Consider the following 24,105-nt stretch of genomic DNA (forward strand, 5'->3'; position numbering starts at 1 on the left):
AGAATTCAAGTTTCCTTTGTCTCACATGTTTTATAGTGAGATACAAATAGATTAATATAAAACTATTATTGTTGCACTAAATTATCAGCACACTGTGTACAGACGTCAATTCAACATCTAAGAAGAGTGGCGGGGGCGTATGCCTCATGACTAACGAGACATGGTGTGATGAAGGAAACATACAGGAACTCAAATCCTTCTGTTCACCTGATTTAGAATTCCTCACAATCAAATGCAGACCGCATTATCTTCCAAGAGAATTCTCTTCGATTATAATCACAGCCGTATATATCCCCCCCCCCCCAAGCAGACACATTGATGGCTCTGAACGAACTTTATTTAACTCTTTGCAAACTGGAAACCATTTATCCGGAGGGTGCATTCATTGTAGCTGGGGATTTTAACAAAGCTAATCTGAAAACAAGACTCCCTAAATTTTATCAGCATATCGATTGCGCAACCAGGGGTGGTAAAACCTTGGATCATTGTTACTCTAACTTCCGCGACGCATATAAGGCCCTGCCCCGCCCCCCCCCTTCGGAAAAGCTGACCACGACTCCATTTTGTTGATCCCTGCCTACAGGCAGAAACTTAAACAAGAGGCTCCCACGCTGAGGTCTGTCCAACGCTGGTCAGACCAAGCTGACTCCACACTCCAAGACTGCTTCCATCACGTGGACTGGGACATGTTTCGTATTGCGTCAGATAAGAATATTGACGAATACGCTGATTCGGTTTGCGAATTCATTAGAACGTGCGTTGAAGATGTCGTTCCCATAGCAACGATAAAAACATTCCCTAACCAGAAACCGTGGATTGATGGCAGCATTCGCGTGAAACTGAAAGCGCGAACCACTGCTTTTAATCAGGGCAAGGTGTCTGGCAACATGACCGAATACAAACAGTGCAGCTATTCCCTCCGCAAGGCTATTAAACAAGCTAAGCGTCAGTACAGAGACAAAGTAGAATCTCAATTCAACGGCTCAGACACAAGAGGCATGTGGCAGGGTCTACAGTCAATCACGGACTACAAGAAGGAACCCAGCCCAGTCACGGACCAGGATGTCTTGCTCCCAGGCAGACTAAATAACTTTTTTGCCCGCTTTGAGGACAATACAGTGCCACTGACACGGCCTGCAACGAAAACATGCGGTCTCTCCTTCACTGCAGCCGAGGTGAGTAAGACATTTAAACGTGTTAACCCTCGCAAGGCTGCAGGCCCAGACGGCATCCCCAGCCGCGCCCTCAGAGCATGCGCAGACCAGCTGGCCGGTGTGTTTACGGACATATTCAATCAATCCCTATACCAGTCTGCTGTTCCCACATGCTTCAAGAGGGCCACCATTGTTCCTGTTCCCAAGAAAGCTAAGGTAACTGAGCTAAACGACTACCGCCCCGTAGCACTCTTCCGTCATCATGAAGTGCTTTGAGAGACTAGTCAAGGACCATATCACCTCCACCCTACCTGACACCCTAGACCCACTCCAATTTGCTTACCGCCCAAATAGGTCCACAGACGATGCAATCTCAGGTGGTGAGGGTAGGCAACAACATCTCCTCCCCGCTGATCCTCAACACGGGGGCCCCACAAGGGTGCGTTCTGAGCCCTCTCCTGTACTCCCTGTTCACCCACGACTGCGTGGCCACGCACTCCTCCAACTCAATCATCAAGTTTGCGGACGACACAACAGTGGTAGGCTTGATTACCAACAACGACGAGACGGCCTACAGGGAGGAGGTGAGGGCCCTCGGAGTGTGGTGTCAGGAAAATAACCTCACACTCAACGTCAACAAAACTAAGGAGATGATTGTGGACTTCAGGAAACAGCAGAGGGAACACCCCCCTATCCACATCGATGGAACAGTAGTGGAGAGGGTAGCAAGTTTTAAGTTCCTCGGCATACACATCACAGACAAACTGAATTGGTCCACTCACACTGACAGCGTCGTGAAGAAGGCGCAGCAGCGCCTCTTCAACCTCAGGAGGCTGAAGAAATTTGGCTTGTCACCAAAAGCACTCACAAACTTCTACAGATGCACAATCGAGAGCATCCTGGCGGGCTGTATCACCGCCTGGTACGGCAACTGCTCCGCCCTCAACCGTAAGGCTCTCCAGAGGGTAGTGAGATCTGCACAACGCATCACCGGGGCAAACTACCTGCCCTCCAGGACACCTACACCACCCGATGTTACAGGAAGGCCATAAAGATCATCAAGGACATCAACCACCCGAACCACTGCCTGTTCACCCCGCTATCATCCAGAAGGCGAGGTCAGTACAGGTGCATCAAAGCTGGGACCGAGAGACTGAAAAACAGCTTCTATCTCAAGGCCATCAGACTGTTAAACAGCCACCACTAACATTGAGTGGCTGCTGCCAACACACTGTCATTGACACTGACCCAACTCCAGCCACTTTAATAATGGGAATTGATGGGAAATGATGTAAATATATCACTAGCCACTTTAAACAATGCTACCTTATATAATGTTACTTACCCTACATTATTCATCTCATATGCATACGTATATACTGTACTCTACATCATCGACTGCATCCTTATGTAATACATGTATCACTAGCCACTTTAACTATGCCACTTTGTTTACTTTGTCTACATTCTCATCTCATATGTATATACTGTACTCGATACCATCTACTGTATGCTGCTCTGTACCATCACTCATTCATATATCCTTATGTACATATTCTTTATCCCCTTACACTGTGTATAAGACAGTAGTTTTGGAATTGTTAGTTAGATTACTTGTTGGTTATCACTGCATTGTCGGAACTAGAAGCACAAGCATTTCGCTACACTCGCATTAACATCTGCTAACCATGTGTATGTGACAAATACAATTTGATTTGATTTTATTTGATTTGATATTCCACGTTGGTTCCACGTGATTTCATTGAAATGACATAGAAACAATGTTGATTCAACCAGTGTGTGTCCAGTGTGGAGCCAAATTAATCAAATGTCTTAGACTTAAATTAACTGCTTCAGACAGATAATTTTGGAATTACATTATAAGGCCAATATTTATAAAAGTACTTAGTCGTTCTTTGAAATAACTATCTTGTGACAAACAGGACACTCCCTAGCGTAGATAAGATGTTGGCTATGTTACTATAGGTATGCTATGTTACAAATGCATGAATGAGTCAGGAACTTATAATGTTCTGAACATGAATGACACTGACTCACCCCTTACATTATAATCAAGGAACATGCTTGACAGCAGCACTTCTCTACTTGTGACTGAACTTGACGGGCCAGATTCCATTAAATTGACACACCAAAATAACATTATTTCATAAGCAACATTACAACTGCACATTAATTGTGTATTATAAAACCAGAAAATGTTTGAATATTTCTAAATGGTCGATCTACAATGAGTATACAAAACATTAAGAACAAATGCTCTTTCCATGACAGGCAGACCAGGTGAATCCAGATGAAAGCTATGATCCCTAATTAATGTTACTTCCAACAGGAGTAGAGGAAGGGGAGGAGAAAGGTTAAAGATGGATTTTTAAGCCTTGAGACAATTGAGACAATTGTTTGGTGTAATCAGTGTTTATCTCCATTTAATCACAATATAAGGCCTAGTTCTCCGGCGTCTTTATTTTGTTAATTTCTTTGTGTTGTTTGTAACTTATTTTGTATATAATGTTGCTGCTACCGTCTCGAATGACTGAAAATAACTTTTGGGCATCAGAACTGCGATTACTCACCAGGTACTGTCAGAATCATTTTTTTCCTTTAATTAGTCCGATGTGAATGGTGTACCGCTTCCCCGGGAACAGGCCCAGATCCCTGTCATTTGCGTGAAGATAAGGCAGGGAAAAGGGGCCAGAGAGTGGGCTGCCTTCTGAGAATTCATAGGGGATCGAATAAACCCCCACTTCCTTCCATTCCGCTAACAAATGTGCAATCTTTGGAAAATAAAATCAATGACCTACGCGGAAGATTAAACTTCTGGCAAGACAAGGGGCTGCAAACTACTTATTTTTGTAAATAACAGCTGGTGCACGATATCTAAGGAAGTCTTTAGGTTTTGCTCACCTGAGGTAGAGTATCTCATGATAAACTGTAGACCACACTATCTCCCTAGTGTGGCGTACAGCAGGTCAGCCACCAGGGGGAGACTCGTCGAGGCCTGTTAACAGATAGAGTATACATCACGAGGCAATGGCTCCATCTGCTGGATGTGCCAGGTCTCGACGGGCTGATTGGGAGCTGGTGAGTAATCAAGGACGGATTGCTCACCAGCTGTGCAAGGCCCGTAAAGCTGCCAGAAGGGCAGCACATAGGGGTGGGGGAAGAAAGGACTCCCGTGTTATTGTTGACGGTTACAGAGCTAACAAGAGGGAGTTCAGTTTTGTGCCCGACAGGATACAGCCAGACCCAGAACCCAGAAGACGGTATCCCGGAGAGGGTTTCATGGGGGAGACCTATCATTTTCTTTTTGATCTATTATTTAAATAAAAACCCTTGAAACTGAGCTAATCCTTCTCTGTCCGTGTCTGATCTGGGTAAACGTCTTGACCAAACCCCCTGGTCTGCCACACTAGAGAGTTTCCATCTGTACTTTTGTAGCTGTCTACATACCACCACAGACTGATGCTGGCACTAAGACCACACTGAATGAGCTGTATACCGCCATCAGCAAACAGGAAAATGCTCACCTAGAGGCCGACTTAATTGCAGGGAAACTTATATCTGTCTTACCAAATTTCTATCAGCATGTTAAATGTTATATCCTCCTGATTCCTGATTTTCAAACCAAAAATTAAAGCAGGAAGTACCACTGACTCGATCAATAAAATAGGGGTCAGATGAAGCAGATGATCATCTACAGGACTGTTTTGCTAGCACAGACTGGAATATGCTCTGGGATTCCTCCAATGGCATTGAGGAGTACACCACATCAGTCTCTGGCTTCATCAATAAGTGCATCGATGACATCGTCCCTACAGTGACCGTACATACAGTGGGGTAAAAAAGTATTTAGTCAGCCACCAATTGTGCAAGTACTCCCACTTAAAAATATGAGAGAGGCCTGTAATTTTCATCATAGGTACACTTCAACTATGACAGACAAAATGAGAAAAAAAAATCCAGAAAATCACATTGTAGGATTTCTAATGAATTTATTTGCAAATTATGGTGGAAAATAAGTATTTGGTCACCTACAAACAAGCAAGATTTCTGGCTCTCACAGACCTGTAACTTCTTCTTTAAGAGGCTCCTCTGTCCTCCACTCGTTACCTGTATTAATGGCACCTGTTTGAACTTGTTATCAGTATAAAAGACACCTGTCCACAACCTCAAACAGTCACACTCCGAACTCCACTATGGCCAAGACCAAAGAGCTGTCAAAGGACACCAGAAACAAAATTGTAGACCTGCACCAGGCTGGGAAGACTGAATCTGCAATAGGTAAGCAGCTTGGTTTGAAGAAATCAACTGTGGGAGCAATTATTAGGAAATGGAAGACATACAAGACCACTGATAATCTCCCGCGATCTGGCGCTCCACGCAAGATCTCACCCAGTGGGGTCAAAATGATCACAAGAACGGTGAGCAAAAATCCCAGAACCACACGGGGGGAACCTAGTGAATGACCTGCAGAGAGCTGGGACCAAAGTAACAAAGCCTACCATCAGTAACACACTATGCCGCCAGGGACTCAAATCCTGCAGTGCCAGACCTGTCCCCCTGCTTAAGCCAGTACATGTCCAGGCCCGTCTGAAGTTTGCTAGAGAGCATTTGGATGATCCAGAAGAAGATTGGGAGAATGTCATATGGTCAGATGAAACCAAAATATAACTTTTTTAAATTTTATTTCTTATTCTTAATCGTATTTTATTTAAACATTGTTGGTTAGGGGCTCGTAAGTTAGCATTTCACTGTAAGGCACACCTGTTGTTTTCGGTGCATGTAATGCAGTTTTATTTGATTGGTCACACCATTTGTTAGGCTATAGGCTACACTACAGTAGGTTACATAGTGCCCCATTATATAAAGTCCCCCATGTTTCGAATGGCACACGCCCAAGCTTGTAAAATTATTTTCAGTCAATAATGATTTAACTGCACATTAATAATTGTGCATTGTAAAACAATAAATATGTTTGAAATGTTGCAAATAGTCTACATGTACATTTAATGTAAAAAATATTAAAAATAATTGTCATGTTTCGTAGGCAAGTATAGGCTTCAGATAGGCTTACAGACCCCGAAAACCCAAATGAACCACACAGAACTCATTAAGCGTTATTGAATAGGTTAATTAGTTTGGGGAAATGCCATGCAATGGAATTGGGCTGAGACTACAATTTTTCACACTAAAAGGTATGTCAAACAAACATTTTTTTTTTTTTTACCATCATCTTTCAACTGCAAGACAAAGGCCATAATGTATTATTCCAGCCCAGGTGCAATTCAATTTTGGCCACTAAATGGCAGTAGTGTATGAGCAAAGTTGATCCAAAAAGAGGTTAAAGGGAATGTTTGTGCTAAAAAGCTTCTCAGTAGATTTTTTAAATCAAATCAAATAAACTTTACTTGTCACATCCGCCGATTACAACAGACCTTAACACTGCTAACATAGCAGCAATGTAAACACAAATGGGGGGGGTGTCAATGTAAATAGTCAGGCTGGCCATTTGATTAGGTCTTATGGCTTGGGGGTAGAAGCTGTAAAGGAGCCTTTTGGTCCTAGAATTTGGCGCTCTGGTACCACTTGCAGTGCGGTAGCAGAGAGAGCAGTCTATGACTTGGGTGACTGGAGTCTTCCACAATTTTTTGGGCTTTCCTCTTACACTGCCTAGTATATAGATCCTGGATGGCAGCAAGCTTGGCCCCAGTGATGTACTGGGCCGTACATACAGTACTACCATCTGTAGCGGCAGTTGCCATACCAGGCGGGGATGCAATCGGTCAGGATGCTCTCGATGGTGCAGCTGTATAACTTTTTGAGGATCTGAGGACCAAATCTTTTCAGTCTCCTGGGGGGAAAATGTGTTGTTATGCGCTATTCACAACTGTCTTGGTGTGTTTTGAACATGATAGCTCGTTGATGATGTGGACACAAAGGAACTTAACTCTCGATCCTCTCCGCTACAGCCCCGTCGATTTTAATGGGGTACTGTTCGGCCCGCCTTTTCCTGAAGTCCATGCTCAGCTCCTTTGTCTAGCTCACACTGAGGGAGAGGTTGTTGTCCTGGCACCACGCTGCCAGATCTCTGACCTCTTCACAATATGTTGTGTGATTGTTTTCGGTAATCAGTCCTACCACTATTGTGTCATCAGAAAACTTAATGATGGTGTTGGTTTCATGTTTGGCCATAGAGTCGTGGGTGAACAGGGAGTACAGGAAGACACTTGCCAGTTGGCCTGCAAATGCTTTGAGTACACGTCCCGGTAATCCGTCTGGCCTCCGTGGCTTTGTGAATGTTGACCTGGTTAAAGGTCTTGCTAACATCGGCTACCGAGAGCGTTATAACACAGTTATCCAGACCATCTGGTGCTCTCATGCATGCTTCAGTGTTGCAGCTTGGAAGCTGAAAATGTCCCAGTTCTTCCATGGCCTGCATACTCATCGGACATGTGACCCATTGAGCTTGTTTGGGATGCTCTGATCCACGCCCTTACTTTTTTTTTAAAGGTATCTGTGATCAACAGATGCATATCTGTATTCCCAGTCATGTCAAATCCATAGATTAGGGCCTAATGACTGTATTTTTAATGAACTGATTTCCTTATATAAACTGTAACTCAGCAGATGTTAATGCGAGTGTAGCAACATGCTTGTGCTTCTAGTTCCGACAATGCAGTAATAACCAACGAGTAATCTAGTCTAACAATTACACAACTACTACCTTATACACACAAGTGTAAAGGGATAAAGAATATGTACATAAAGATATATGAATGAGTGATGGCACAGAACGGCATAGGCAAGATGCAGTAGATGGTATCGAGTACAGTATATACATATGAGATTAGTAATGTAGGGTATGTAAACATTATATTAAGTGGCATTGTTTAAAGTGGCTAGTGATACATTTTATACATCAATTTGCATCCATTTCCATTATTAAAGTGAGCTAGAGTTGAGTCAGTATGTTGGCAGCAGCCTCTCAATGTTAGTGGTGGCTGTTTAAAAGTCTGATGGCCTTGAGATAGAAGCTGTCTTTCTGTCTCTCGGTAGGCTCGTGTCACTGGGCAGTTTGCGGCTGGGTTTCCCTTTGTAGTCCGTAATAGTTTACAAGCCTTGCCATATCTGACGAATGTCAAAGCCGGTGTAGTAGGATTCAATCAGAATCCTGAATTGACGCGTTGCCTGTTTGATGGTTTGTCTGAGAGAGTTGCGGGATTTCTTATAAGCGTCTGTATTAGTGTCCCACTCCTTGATACCGGCAGCTCTAGCCTTTAGCTCGGTGTGGATGTTACCTGCAATCCATGGCTTCTGGTTGGGATATTTACGTGCAGATATCGTCGATACACTTTTTGATTATGCCGATGACTGAGGTGGTATACTACTCAATACCATTGGATGACCGGAACAAATTCAAGTCTGTGCTAGCAAAATAGTCCTATAGCGTAGCATCCCTGTCATCTGACCACTTCCATATTGAGCGAGTCACTGGTACTTCCTGCTTTAGTTTTTGCTTGTACGCAGGAATCAGGAGGGTAGAATTATGGTCAGATTTGCCAAATGGAGGGCGAGGGAGAGCTTTGTATGCATCTCGGTAATGGCTGGAACGGAATCAATTTAATGATGTTGAACACATCAAACACATGGCTTCCATGTGGCCCTAATCTATGGGTTTCACATGACTGGGCATATGGATATACATGTGTTGGACACAGATACCTTAAAAATGGAATGTTTGATAACATTCTATTATATCATTTCCAGACGTTATTATGAGCCAGCCTCCTCCCTGCCACTTTCTATTGTGTAGACTGCGAACTGCTTGTGCTAATAGTGAGAACCACCTTCAATCGTTGTAGCCTTCATCCTATATTAGATTAAAAAATATATATTTACTTAAATGGGTACTTAATTAAATGTTACACAGATATGATTCAATGTTGAGATACAATTAGCTGCAACAATTTTCAAGAAATTATAAAATAGTTTGACTTTGTTTGTAACTTTCAAATGACATTAAACTTAACCAAAATCAATATTTTCAGTAATGAAGACATATGTCTCATGTCAAGGTGGGGTGTGTAAAATAGGTGAACTTTGAAACAGTCACTATGTGACCACTTCTACCATGGGCAAACGTATGAAAGGTTTTGATTAAATCAAAAGAGGTGTAGCCAGAAAGTGATTTAATTCATGTAGAACGACCATATAAAATCCAATAATAACTTTTACAAATGTTAATGCATAAGTACTACATTTCGTTATCAGTGATAATGTTTAAACATTTGCAAACATTTATAAACTTTGTAAACATTACAAATCATACCACTTATTACATTTACAATAATATATACAACATTTTATAGTAGTGGTAAACATGTACTGTATAAGCATAATGGCTTATCGTGAAAATTACAAATTGTTTCAAAAGAATCACTGTCGCTTGAGATTTGATACCGAGATTTGAATAGATTTCACTGTTATTACTTTCTGAGGCATGGCAAAAAACTGGCTAATCCAGTTTCTATTTATCTGAAGAAGGAAGACTCCCGATCTGGATTATATAGTATAAAAGGTGTGCCGGAAAACATTGTATGCATTCCTGAGCACTACCTTGAGTTACTTATAGACGTACTCACCAGACAACCAGCGTAAGGGTAGGTTGGATTCAAAGGGTATTGTGACGTAGGCATTAGGAAATGTATAGGTCCTATAACAGACCCTCACATTTAGGATAAAATCAACAGTTTCACAGATTGAATCTCAATAAATAAATACACTGATCAAAAATATCAATGTAATGTCTAAGTGGTACCAATACCAAGTGGTGGTCCCATGTTTCATGAGCTGGAATAAAAGATCCCGAAAATATCCCATATGCACAAAAAACATACTTCTCTCAAATGTTGTGCACAAATGTGTTTATATCCCTGTTAGTGAGCATTTCTATTTTACCAAGATAATCTACTCACCTGATAGGTGTGACATATCAGCAAGCTGATTAAACAGCGTGGTTATTGTAAAGGTGGACCTTGTGCTTGGGGGAAAAAAATGCCACTTTAAAATGTTTTTTTTTGTCAAACAACACCATTTCTCAAGTTTTGAGGTAGCATGCAATTGGCATGCTGACTGCAGGAATGTCCACCAGAGCTGTTGCCAAATAATTGAATGTACATTTCTCTACCATAAGCCCCCTCCAACGTCTTTTTTAGAGAATTTGTCAGTACATCCAACCGGCTTCACAACCACAGACCACGTGTATGGTTGTTGTGTGGGTGAACGGTTTGCTAATATCAACGTTGTGAACAGAGTGCCCCATCGTGGCAGTGGGGTTATTGTATGGGCAGGCATAAACTACGGACAATGAACACGACAGCATTTTATCAATGACTGTCGTGTTCAAATCAAATGTATTTGTCACATACACATGGTTAGCAGATGTTAATGCGAGTGTAGTGAAATGCTTGTGCTTCTAGTTCCGACAATGCAGTAATAACCAACGAGTAATCTAATCTAACAATTCCACAACTACGACCTTATACACACAAGTGTAAAGGGATAAAGAATATGTACATAAAGATATATGAATGAGTGATGGCACAGAACGGCATAGGCAAGATGCAGTAGATGGTATCGAGTACAGTATATACATATGAAATGAGTAATGTAGGGTATGTAAACATAAAAGTAGCATAGTGGCTAGTGATACAAGTATTACATAAAGACGGAAAGATTCAGTAGATGATATAGAGTACAGTATATACATATACATATGAGATGAGTAATGTAGGGTATGTAGACATTATATTAAGTGGCATTGTTTAAAGTGGCTAGTGATACATTTTATACATCAATTTGCATCACTTTCCATAATTAAAGTGAGCTAGAGTTGAGTCAGTGTTTAGGCAGCAGCCTCTCAATGTTAGTGGTGGCTGTTTAAAAGTCTGATGGCCTTGAGATAGAAGCTGTTTTCTGTCTCTCGGTAGGCTCGTGTCACTGGGCAGTTTGCGGCTGGGTTTCCCTTTGTAGTCCGTAATAGTTTACAAGCCTTGCCATATCCGACGAATGTCAAAGCCGGTGTAGTAGGATTCAATCTTAATCCTGAATTGACGCGTTGCATGTTTGATGGTTTGTCTGAGAGCGTTGCAGGATTTCTTATAAGCGTCTGTATTAGTGTCCCACTCCTTGAAACCGGCAGCTCTAGCCTTTAGTTTGGTGTGGATGTTGCCTGCAATCCATGGCTTCTGGTTGGGATATTTATGTGCGGTCACTGTGGGGACGACATCGTCGATGCACTTTTTGATTATGCCGATGACTGAGGTGGTATACTACTCAATACCATTGGATGACCGGAACAAATTCCAGTCTGTACAGGCAAAGTAGTCCTATAGCGTAGCATCCCTGTCATCTGACCACTTCCATATTGAGCGAGTCACTGGTACTTCCTGCTTTAGTTTTTGATTGTACGCAGGAATCAGGAGGGTAGAATTATGGTCAGATTTGCCAAATGGAGGGCGAGGGACAGCTTTGTATGCATCTCGGTGATGGCTGGAACGGAATCAATTTAATGGTGTCGAACACATCAAACACATGGCTTCCATGTGGCCTTAATCTATGGGTTTCACATGACTGGAAATATGGATATACATGTGTTGGACACAGATACCTTAAAAATGGAATGTTTGATAACATTCTATTATATCCTTTCCAGACGTTATTATGAGCCAGCCTCCTCCCTGCCACTTTCTATTGTGTAGACTGCGAACTGCTTGTGCTAATAGTGAGAACCACCTTCAATCGTTGTAGCCTTCATCCTATATTAGATTAAAAACAAATATTTACTTAAATGGGTACTTAATTAAATGTTACACAGATATGATTCAATGTTGAGATACAATTAGCTGCAACAATTTTCAAGAAATTATAAAATAGTTTGACTTTGTTTGTAACTTTCAAATGACATTAAACTCAACCAAAATCAATATTTTCAGTAATGAAGACATATGTCTCATGTCAAGGTGGGGTTTGTAAAATAGGTGAACTTTGAAACAGTCACTATGTGACCACTTCTACCATGGGCAAACTTAAGAAAGGTTTTGTTTAAATCAAAAGGGGTGTAGCCAGAAAGTGATTTAATTCATGTAGAACGACCACATAAAATCCATTCATAACTTTTACAAATGTTAATGCATAAGTACTACATTTCATTATCAGTGATAATGTTTAAACATTTGCAAACATTTATAAACTTTGTAAACATTACAAATCATACCACTTATTACATTTACAATAATATATACAACATTTTATAGTAGTGGTAAACATGTACTGTATAAGCATAATGGCGTATCGTGAAAATTACAAGGTGTTTCAAAAGAATCATTGTCGCTTGAGATTTGATACCGAGATTTGAATAGAATTCACTGCTATTACTTTCTGAGGCATGGCAAAAAACTGGCTAATCCAGTTTCTATTTTTCTGAAGAAGGAAGAGTCCCGATCTGGATTATATAGTATAAAAGGTGTGCCGGAAAACATTGTATGCATTCCTGAGCACTACCTTGAGTTACTTATAGACGTACTCACCAGACAACCAGCGTAAGGGTAGGTTGGATTCAAAGGGTATTGTGACGTAGGCATTAGGAAATGTATAGGTCCTATAACAGACCCTCACATTTAGGATAAAATCAACAGTTTCACAGATTGAATCTCAATAAATAAATACACTGATCAAAAATATCAATGTAATGTCTAAGTGGTACCAATACCAAGTGTTGGTCCCATGTTTCATGAGCTCTAATAAAAGCTCCCGAAAATATCCCATATGCACAAAAAACATACTTCTCTCAAATGTTGTGCACAAATGTGTTTATATCCCTGTTAGTGAGCATTTCTATTTTACCAAGATAATCTACTCACCTGATAGGTGTGACATATCAGCAAGCTGATTAAACAGCGTGGTTATTGTAAAGGTGGACCTTGTGCTTGGGGGAAAAAAATGCCACTTTAAAATGTTTTTTTTTGTCAAACAACACCATTTCTCAAGTTTTGAGGTAGCATGCAATTGGCATGCTGACTGCAGGAATGTCCACCAGAGCTGTTGCCAAATAATTGAATGTACATTTCTCTACCATAAGCCCCCTCCAACGTCTTTTTAGAGAATTTGTCAGTACATCCAACCGGCTTCACAACCACAGACCACGTGTATGGTTGTTGTGTGGGTGAACGGTTTGCTAATATCAACGTTGTGAACAGAGTGCCCCATCGTGGCAGTGGGGTTATTGTATGGGCAGGCATAAACTACGGACAATGAACACGACAGCATTTTATCAATGACTGTCGTGTTCAAATCAAATGTATTTGTCACATACACATGGTTAGCAGATGTTAATGCGAGTGTAGTGAAATGCTTGTGCTTCTAGTTCCGACAATGCAGTAATAACCAACGAGTAATCTAATCTAACAATTCCACAACTACGACCTTATACACACAAGTGTAAAGGGATAAAGAATATGTACATAAAGATATATGAATGAGTGATGGCACAGAACGGCATAGGCAAGATGCAGTAGATGGTATCGAGTACAGTATATACATATGAAATGAGTAATGTAGGGTATGTAAACATAAAAGTAGCATAGTGGCTAGTGATACAAGTATTACATAAAGATGGAAAGATTCAGTAGATGATATAGAGTACAGTATATACATAAACATATGAGATGAGTAATGTAGGGTATGTAGACATTATACTAAGTGGCATTGTTTAAAGTGGCTAGTGATACATTTTATACATCAATTTGCATCACTTTCCATAATTAAAGTGAGCTAGAGTTGAGTCAGTGTTTAGGCAGCAGCCTCTCAATGTTAGTGGTGGCTGTTTAAAAGTCTGATGGCCTTGAGATAGAAGCTGTTTTTCTGTCTCTCGGTAGGCTCGTGTCACTGGGCAGTTTGCGGCTGGGTTTCCCTTTGTAGTCCGTAATAGTTTACAAGCCTTGCCATATCCGACGAATGTCAAAGCCGGTGTAGTAGGATTCAATCTTAATCCTGAATTGACGCGTTGCATGTTTGATGGTTTGTCTGAGAGCGTTGCAGGATTTCTTATAAGCGTCTGTATTAGTGTCCCACTCCTTGAAACCGGCAGCTCTAGCCTTTAGTTTGGTGTGGATGTTGCCTGCAATCCATGGCTTCTGGTTGGGATATTTATGTGCGGTCACTGTGGGGACGACATCGTCGATACACTTTTTGATTATGCCGATGACTGAGGTGGTATACTACTCAATACCATTGGATGACCGGAACAAATTCCAGTCTGTGCTAGCAAAGTAGTCCTATAGCGTAGCATCCCTGTCATCTGACCACTTCCATATTGAGCGAGTCACTGGTACTTCCTGCTTTAGTTTTTGCTTGTACGCAGGAATCAGGAGGGTAGAATTATGGTCAGATTTGCCAAATGGAGGGCGAGGGAGAGCTTTGTATGCATCTCGGTAATGGCTGGAACGGAATCAATTTAATGGTGTCGAACACATCAAACACCTGGCTTCCATGTGGCCCTAATCTATGGGTTTCACATGACTGGGCATATGGATATACATGTGTTGGACACAGATCCCTTAAAAATTGAATGTTTGATAACATTCCATTATATCCTTTCCAGACGTTATTATGAGCCAGCCTCCTCCCTGCCACTTTCTATTGTGTAAACTGCAAACTGCTTGTGCTAATAGTGAGAACCACCTTCGATCGTTGTAACCTTCATCCTATATTAGATTTAAAAACAAATATTTACTTAAATGGGTACTTAATTAAATGTTACACAGATATGATTCAATGTTGAGATACAATTAGCTGCAACAATTTTCAAGAAATTATAAAATAGTTTGACTTTGTTTGTAACTTTCAAATGACATTAAACTTAACCAAAATCAATATTTTCAGTAATGAAGACATATGTCTCATGTCAAGGTGGGGTGTGTAAAATAGGTGAACTTTGAAACAGTCACTATGTGACCATTTCTACCATGGGCAAACTTATGAAAGGTTTTGATTAAATCAAAAGGGTTGTAGCCAGAAAGTGATTTAATTCATGTAGAACGACCATATAAAATCCAATAATAACTTTAACAAATGTTAATTCATAAGTACTACATTTCATTATCGGTGATAATGTTAAAAAATTAGCAAACATTTATAAACATTGTAAACATTACAAATCATACACTTATTACATTTACAATAATATATACAACATTTCTAAGTATTTATAGTAGTGGTAAACATGTACTGTATAAGCATAATGGCTTATCGTGAAAATGACAAAGTGTTTCAAAAGAATCATTGTCGCTTGAGATTTGATACCGAGATTTGAATAGATTTCACTGCTATTACTTTCTGAGGCATGGCAAAAAACTGGCTAATCCAGTTTCTATTTATCTGAAGAAGGAAGACTCCCGATCTGGATTATATAGTATAAAAGGTGTGCCGGAAAACATTGTATGCATTCCTGAGCACTACCTTGAGTTACTTATAGACGTACTCACCAGACAACCAGCGTAAGGGTAGGTTGGATTCAAAGGGTATTGTGACGTAGGCATTAGGAAATGTATAGGTCCTATAACAGACCCTCACATTTAGGATAAAATCAACAGTTTCACAGATTGAATCTCAATAAATAAATACACTGATCAAAAATATCAATGTAATGTCTAGTGGTACCAATACCAAGTGTTGGTCCCATGTTTCATGAGCTCTAATAAAAGATCCCGAAAATATCCCATATGCACAAAAAACATACTTCTCTCAAATGTTGTGCACAAATGTGTTTATATCCCTGTTAGTGAGCATTTCTATTTTACCAAGATAATCTACTCACCTGATAGGTGTGACATATCAGCAAGCTGATTAAACAGCGTGGTTATTGTAAAGGTGGACCTTGTGCTTGGGGGAAAAAAAGGCCACTTTAAAATGTTTTTTTGTCAAACAACACAATTTCTCAAGTTTTGAGGTAGCATGCAATTGGCATGCTGACTGCAGGAATGTCCACCAGAGCTGTTGCCAAATAATTGAATGTACATTTCTCTACCATAAGCCCCCTCCAACGTCTTTTTAGAGAATTTGTCAGTACATCCAACCGGCTTCACAGCCACAGACCACGTGTATGGTTGTTGTGTGGGTGAACGGTTTGCTAATATCAATGTTGTGAACAGAGTGCCCCATCGTGGCAGTGGGGTTATTGTATGGGCAGGCATAAACTACGGACAATGAACACGACAGCATTTTATCAATGACTGTCGTGTTCAAATCAAATGTATTTGTCACATACACATGGTTAGCAGATGTTAATGCGAGTGTAGTGAAATGCTTGTGCTTCTAGTTCCGACAATGCAGTAATAACCAACGAGTAATCTAATCTAACAATTCCACAACTACGACCTTATACACACATGTGTAAAGGGATAAAGAATATGTACATAAAGATATATGAATGAGTGATGGCACAGAACGGCATAGGCAAGATGCAGTAGATGGTATCGAGTACAGTATATACATATGAAATGAGTAATGTAGGGTATGTAAACATAAAAGTAGCATAGTGGCTAGTGATACAAGTATTACATAAAGATGGAAAGATTCAGTAGATGATATAGAGTACAGTATATACATATACATATGAGATGAGTAATGTTGTGTGTGTAGACATTATATTAAGTGGCATTGTTTAAAGTGGCTAGTGATACATTTTATACATCAATTTGGATCCATTTCCATTATTAAAGTTAGCTAGAGTTGAGTCAGTGTTTAGGCAGCAGCCTCTCAATGTTAGTGGTGGCTGTTTAAAAGTCTGATGGCCTTGAGATAGAAGCTGTTTTTCTGTCTCTCGGTAGGCTCGTGTTACTGGGCAGTTCGCGGCTGGGTTTCTCTTTGTAGTCCGTAATAGTTTACAAGCCTTGCCATATCCGACGAATGTCAAAGCCGGTGTAGTAGGATTCAATCTTAAACCTGAATTGACGCGTTGCATGTTTGATGGTTTCTCTGAGAGCGTTGCAGGATTTCTTATAAGCGTCTTTATTAGTGTCCCACTCCTTGAAACCGGCAGCTCTAGCCTTTAGTTCGGTGTGGATGTTTCCTGCAATCCATGGCTTCTGGTTGGGATATTTATGTGCGGTCACTGTGGGGACGACATCGTCGATGCACTTTTTGATTATGCCGATGACTGAGGTGGTATACTACTCAATACCATTGGATGACCGGAACAAATTCCAGTCTGTCCTAGCAAAATAGTCCTATAGCGTAGCATCCCTGTCATCTGACCACTTCCATATTGAGCGAGTCACTGGTACTTCCTGCTTTAGTTTTTGATTGTACGCAGGAATCAGGAGGGTAGAATTATGGTCAGATTTGCCAAATGGAGGGCGAGGGACAGCTTTGTATGCATCTCGGTGATGGCTGGAATGGAATCAATTTAATGGTGTCGAACACATCAAACACATGGCTTCCATGTGGCCTTAATCTATGGGTTTCACATGACTGGGCATATGGATATACATGTGTTGGACACAGATACCTTAAAAATGGAATGTTTGATAACATTCTATTATATCCTTTCCAGACGTTATTATGAGCCAGCCTCCTCCCTGCCACTTTCTATTGTGTAGACTGCGAACTGCTTGTGCTAATAGTGAGAACCACCTTCAATCGTTGTAGCCTTCATCCTATATTAGATTAAAAACAAATATTTACTTAAATGGGTACTTAATTAAATGTTACACAGATATCATTCAATGTTGAGATACAATTAGCTGCAACAATTTTCAAGAAATTATAAAATAGTTTGACTTTGTTTGTAACTTTCAAATGACATTAAACTCAACCAAAATCAATATTTTCAGTAATGAAGACATATGTCTCATGTCAAGGTGGGGTGTGTAAAATAGGTGAACTTTGAAACAGTCACTATGTGACCAATTCTACCATGGGCAAACTTATGAAAGGTTTTGATTAAATCAAAAGGGGTGTAGCCAGAAAGTGATTTAATTCATGTAGAACGACCATATAAAGTCCAATAATAACTTTTACAAATGTTAATTCATAAGTACTACATTTCATTATCGGTGATAATGTTAAAAAATTAGCAAACATTTATAAACATTGTAAACATTACAAATCATACACTTATTACATTTACAATAATATATACAACATTTCTAAGTATTTATAGTAGTTGGTAAACATGTACTGTATAAGCATAATGGCTTATCGTGAAAATTACAAAGTGTTTCAAAAGAATCATTGTCGCTTGAGATTTGATACCGAGATTTGAATAGATTTCACTGCTATTACTTTCTGAGGCATGGCAAAAAACTGGCTAATCCAGTTTCTATTTATCTGAAGAAGGAAGAGTCCCGATCTGGATTATATAGTATAAAGGTGTGCCGGAAAACATTGTATGCATTCCTGAGCACTACCTTGAGTTACTTATAGACGTACTCACCAGACAACCAGCATAAGGGTAGGTTGGATTCAAAGGGTATTGTGACGTAGGCATTAGGAAATGTATAGGTCCTATAACAGACCCTCACATTTAGGATAAAATCAACAGTTTCACAGATTGAATCTCAATAAATAAATACACTGATCAAAAATATCAATGTAATGTCTAGTGGTACCAATACCAAGTGTTGGTCCCATGTTTCATGAGCTCTAATAAAAGATCCCGAAAATATCCCATATGCACAAAAAACATACTTCTCTCAAATGTTGTGCACAAATGTGTTTATATCCCTGTTAGTGAGCATTTCTATTTTACCAAGATAATCTACTCACCTGATAGGTGTGACATATCAGCAAGCTGATTAAACAGCGTGGTTATGGTAAAGGTGGACCTTGTGCTTGGGGGGAAAAAAGGCCACTTTAAAATGTTTTTTTGTCAAACAACACAATTTCTCAAGTTTTGAGGTAGCATGCAATTGGCATGCTGACTGCAGGAATGTCCACCAGAGCTGTTGCCAAATAATTGAATGTACATTTCTCTACCATAAGCCCCCTCCAACGTCTTTTTAGAGAATTTGTCAGTACATCCAACCGGCTTCACAACCACAGACCACGTGTATGGTTGTTGTGTGGGTGAACGGTTTGCTAATATCAACGTTGTGAACAGAGTGCCCCATCGTGGCAGTGGGGTTATTGTATGGGCAGGCATAAACTACGGACAATGAACACGACAGCATTTTATCAATGACTGTCGTGTTCAAATCAAATGTATTTGTCACATACACATGGTTAGCAGATGTTAATGCGAGTGTAGTGAAATGCTTGTGCTTCTAGTTCCGACAATGCAGTAATAACCAACGAGTAATCTAATCTAACAATTCCACAACTACGACCTTATACACACAAGTGTAAAGGGATAAAGAATATGTACATAAAGATATATGAATGAGTGATGGCACAGAACGGCATAGGCAAGATGCAGTAGATGGTATCGAGTACAGTATATACATATGAAATAGTAATGTAGGGTATGTAAACATAAAAGTAGCATAGTGGCTAGTGATACAAGTATTACATAAAGATGGAAAGATTCAGTAGATGATATAGAGTACAGTATATACATATACATATGAGATGAGTAATGTAGGGTATGTAGACATTATATTAAGTGGCATTGTTTAAAGTGGCTAGTGATACATTTTATACATCAATTTGCATCACTTTCCATAATTAAAGTGAGCTAGAGTTGAGTCAGTGTTTAGGCAGCAGCCTCTCAATGTTAGTGGTGGCTGTTTAAAAGTCTGATGGCCTTGAGATAGAAGCTGTTTTTCTGTCTCTCGGTAGGCTCGTGTCACTGGGCAGTTTGCGGCTGGGTTTCCCTTTGTAGTCCGTAATAGTTTACAAGCCTTGCCATATCCGACGAATGTCAAAGCCGGTGTAGTAGGATTCAATCTTAATCCTGAATTGACGCGTTGCATGTTTGATGGTTTGTCTGAGAGCGTTGCAGGATTTCTTATAAGCGTCTGTATTAGTGTCCCACTCCTTGAAACTGGCAGCTCTAGCCTTTAGTTCGGTGTGGATGTTGCCTGCAATCCATGGCTTCTGGTTGGGATATTTATGTGCGGTCACTGTGGGGACGACATCGTCGATACACTTTTTGATTATGCCGATGACTGAGGTGGTATACTACTCAATACCATTGGATGACCGGAACAAATTCCAGTCTGTGCTAGCAAAGTAGTCCTATAGCGTAGCATCCCTGTCATCTGACCACTTCCATATTGAGCGAGTCACTGGTACTTCCTGCTTTAGTTTTTGCTTGTACGCAGGAATCAGGAGGGTAGAATTATGGTCAGATTTGCCAAATGGAGGGCGAGGGACAGCTTTGTATGCATCTCGGTAATGGCTGGAACGGAATCAATTTAATGGTGTCGAACACATCAAACACCTGGCTTCAATGTGGCCCTAATCTATGGGTTTCACATGACTGGGCATATGGATATACATGTGTTGAACACAGATCCCTTAAAAATTGAATGTTTGATAACATTCCATTATATCCTTTCCAGACGTTATTATGAGCCAGCCTCCTCCCTGCCACTTTCTATTGTGTAAACTGCAAACTGCTTGTGCTAATAGTGAGAACCACCTTCAATCGTTGTAACCTTCATCCTATATTAGATTTAAAAACAAATATTTACTTAAATGGGTACTTAATTAAATGTTACACAGATATGATTCAATGTTGAGATACAATTAGCTGCAACAATTTTCAAGAAATTATAAAATAGTTTGACTTTGTTTGTAACTTTCAAATGACATTAAACTTAACCAAAATCAATATTTTCAGTAATGAAGACATATGTCTCATGTCAAGGTGGGGTGTGTAAAATAGGTGAACTTTGAAACAGTCACTATGTGACCAATTCTACCATGGGCAAACTTATGAAAGGTTTTGATTAAATCAAAAGGGGTGTAGCCAGAAAGTGATTTAATTCATGTAGAACGACCATAAAAATCCATTAATAACTTTTACAAATGTTAATGCATAAGTACTACATTTCATTATCGGTGATAATGTTTAAACATTTGCAAACATTTATAAACATTGTAAACATTACAAATCATACACTTATTACATTTACAATAATATATTCAACATTTTATAGTAGTGGTAAACATGTACTGTATAAGCATAATGGCTTATCGTGAAAATTACAAAGTGTTTCAAAAGAATCATTGTCGCTTGAGATTTGATACCGAGATTTGAATAGATTTCACTGCTATTACTTTCTGAGGCATGGCAAAAAACTGGCTAATCCAGTTTCTATTTATCTGAAGAAGGAAGACTCCCGATCTGGATTATATAGTATAAAAGGTGTGCCGGAAAACATTGTATGCATTCCTGAGCACTACCTTGAGTTACTTATAGACGTACTCACCAGACAACCAGCGTAAGGGTAGGTTGGATTCAAAGGGTATTGTGACGTAGGCATTAGGAAATGTATAGGTCCTATAACAGACCCTCACATTTAGGATAAAATCAACAGTTTCACAGATTGAATCTCAATAAATAAATACACTGATCAAAAATATCAATGTAATGTCTAAGTGGTACCAATACCAAGTGTTGGTCCCATGTTTCATGAGCTGGAATAAAAGATCCCGAAAATATCCCATATGCACAAAAAACATACTTCTCTCAAATGTTGTGCACAAATGTGTTTATATCCCTGTTAGTGAGCATTTCTATTTTACCAAGATAATCTACTCACCTGATAGGTGTGACATATCAGCAAGCTGATTAAACAGCGTGGTTATTGTAAAGGTGGACCTTGTGCTTGGGGGAAAAAAGGCCACTTTAAAATGTTTTTTTTTGTCAAACAACACCATTTCTCAAGTTTTGAGGTAGCATGCAATTGGCATGCTGACTGCAGGAATGTCCACCAGAGCTGTTGCCAAATAATTGAATGTACATTTCTCTACCATAAGCCCCCTCCAACGTCTTTTTAGAGAATTTGTCAGTACATCCAACCGGCTTCACAACCACAGACCACGTGTATGGTTGTTGTGTGGGTGAACGGTTTGCTAATATCAACGTTGTGAACAGAGTGCCCCATCGTGGCAGTGGGGTTATTGTATGGGCAGGCATAAACTACGGACAATGAACACGACAGCATTTTATCAATGACTGTCGTGTTCAAATCAAATGTATTTGTCACATACACATGGTTAGCAGATGTTAATGCGAGTGTAGTGAAATGCTTGTGCTTCTAGTTCCGACAATGCAGTAATAACCAACGAGTAATCTAATCTAACAATTCCACAACTACGATCTTATACACACAAGTGTAAAGGGATAAAGAATATGTACATAAAGATATATGAATGAGTGATGGCACAGAACGGCATAGGCAAGATGCAGTAGATGGTATCGAGTACAGTATATACATATGAAATGAGTAATGTAGGGTATGTAAACATAAAAGTAGCATAGTGGCTAGTGATACAAGTATTACATAAAGATGGAAAGATTCAGTAGATGATATAGAGTACAGTATATACATATACATATGAGATGAGTAATGTAGGGTATGTAGACATTATATTAAGTGGCATTGTTTAAAGTGGCTAGTGATACATTTTATACATCAATTTGCATCACTTTCCATAATTAAAGTGAGCTAGAGTTGAGTCAGTGTTTAGGCAGCAGCCTCTCAATGTTAGTGGTGGCTGTTTAAAAGTCTGATGGCCTTGAGATAGAAGCTGTTTTTCTGTCTCTCGGTAGGCTCGTGTCACTGGGCAGTTTGCGGCTGGGTTTCCCTTTGTAGTCCGTAATAGTTTACAAGCCTTGCCATATCCGACGAATGTCAAAGCCGGTGTAGTAGGATTCAATCTTAATCCTGAATTGACGCGTTGCATGTTTGATGGTTTGTCTGAGAGCGTTGCAGGATTTCTTATAAGCGTCTGTATTAGTGTCCCACTCCTTGAAACCGGCAGCTCTAGCCTTTAGTTTGGTGTGGATGTTGCCTGCAATCCATGGCTTCTGGTTGGGATATTTATGTGCGGTCACTGTGGGGACGACATCGTCGATACACTTTTTGATTATGCCGATGACTGAGGTGGTATACTACTCAATACCATTGGATGACCGGAACAAATTCCAGTCTGTGCTAGCAAAGTAGTCCTATAGCGTAGCATCCCTGTCATCTGACCACTTCCATATTGAGCGAGTCACTGGTACTTCCTGCTTTAGTTTTTGCTTGTACGCAGGAATCAGGAGGGTAGAATTATGGTCAGATTTGCCAAATGGAGGGCGAGGGACAGCTTTGTATGCATCTCGGTGATGGCTGGAACGGAATCAATTTAATGGTGTCGAACACATCAAACACATGGCTTCCATGTGGCCTTAATCTATGGGTTTCACATGACTGGGCATATGGATATACATGTGTTGGACACAGATACCTTAAAAATGGAATGTTTGATAACATTCTATTATATCCTTTCCAGACGTTATTATGAGCCAGCCTCCTCCCTGCCACTTTCTATTGTGTAGACTGCGAACTGCTTGTGCTAATAGTGAGAACCACCTTCAATCGTTGTAGCCTTCATCCTATATTAGATTAAAAACAAATATTTACTTAAATGGGTACTTAATTAAATGTTACACAGATATGATTCAATGTTGAGATACAATTAGCTGCAACAATTTTCAAGAAATTATAAAATAGTTTGACTTTGTTTGTAACTTTCAAATGACATTAAACTCAACCAAAATCAATATTTTCAGTAATGAAGACATATGTCTCATGTCAAGGTGGGGTGTGTAAAATAGGTGAACTTTGAAACAGTCACTATGTGACCAATTCTACCATGGGCAAACTTATGAAAGGTTTTGATTAAATCAAAAGGGGTGTAGCCAGAAAGTGATTTAATT

At 39.9% G+C, this 24,105-nt stretch overlaps 1 protein-coding gene across 1 annotated transcript in view; it reads left to right on the forward strand.

Moving 5' to 3' along the window:
* Nucleotides 1-4,202: 4,202 nt before the first annotated feature.
* The window catches only part of LOC135573895 (mucin-3B-like), a 54,655-nt gene continuing 34,752 nt past the window's right edge, over nt 4,203-24,105 (forward strand). The window contains 1 exon segment of the mRNA XM_065024101.1: nt 4,203-4,435. Coding sequence (XP_064880173.1) covers nt 4,203-4,435 — 233 coding nt within the window.

Source organism: Oncorhynchus nerka, linkage group LG11 (assembly GCF_034236695.1).
Source record: "Oncorhynchus nerka isolate Pitt River linkage group LG11, Oner_Uvic_2.0, whole genome shotgun sequence".
NCBI classification, from domain to species: domain Eukaryota; kingdom Metazoa; phylum Chordata; class Actinopteri; order Salmoniformes; family Salmonidae; genus Oncorhynchus; species Oncorhynchus nerka.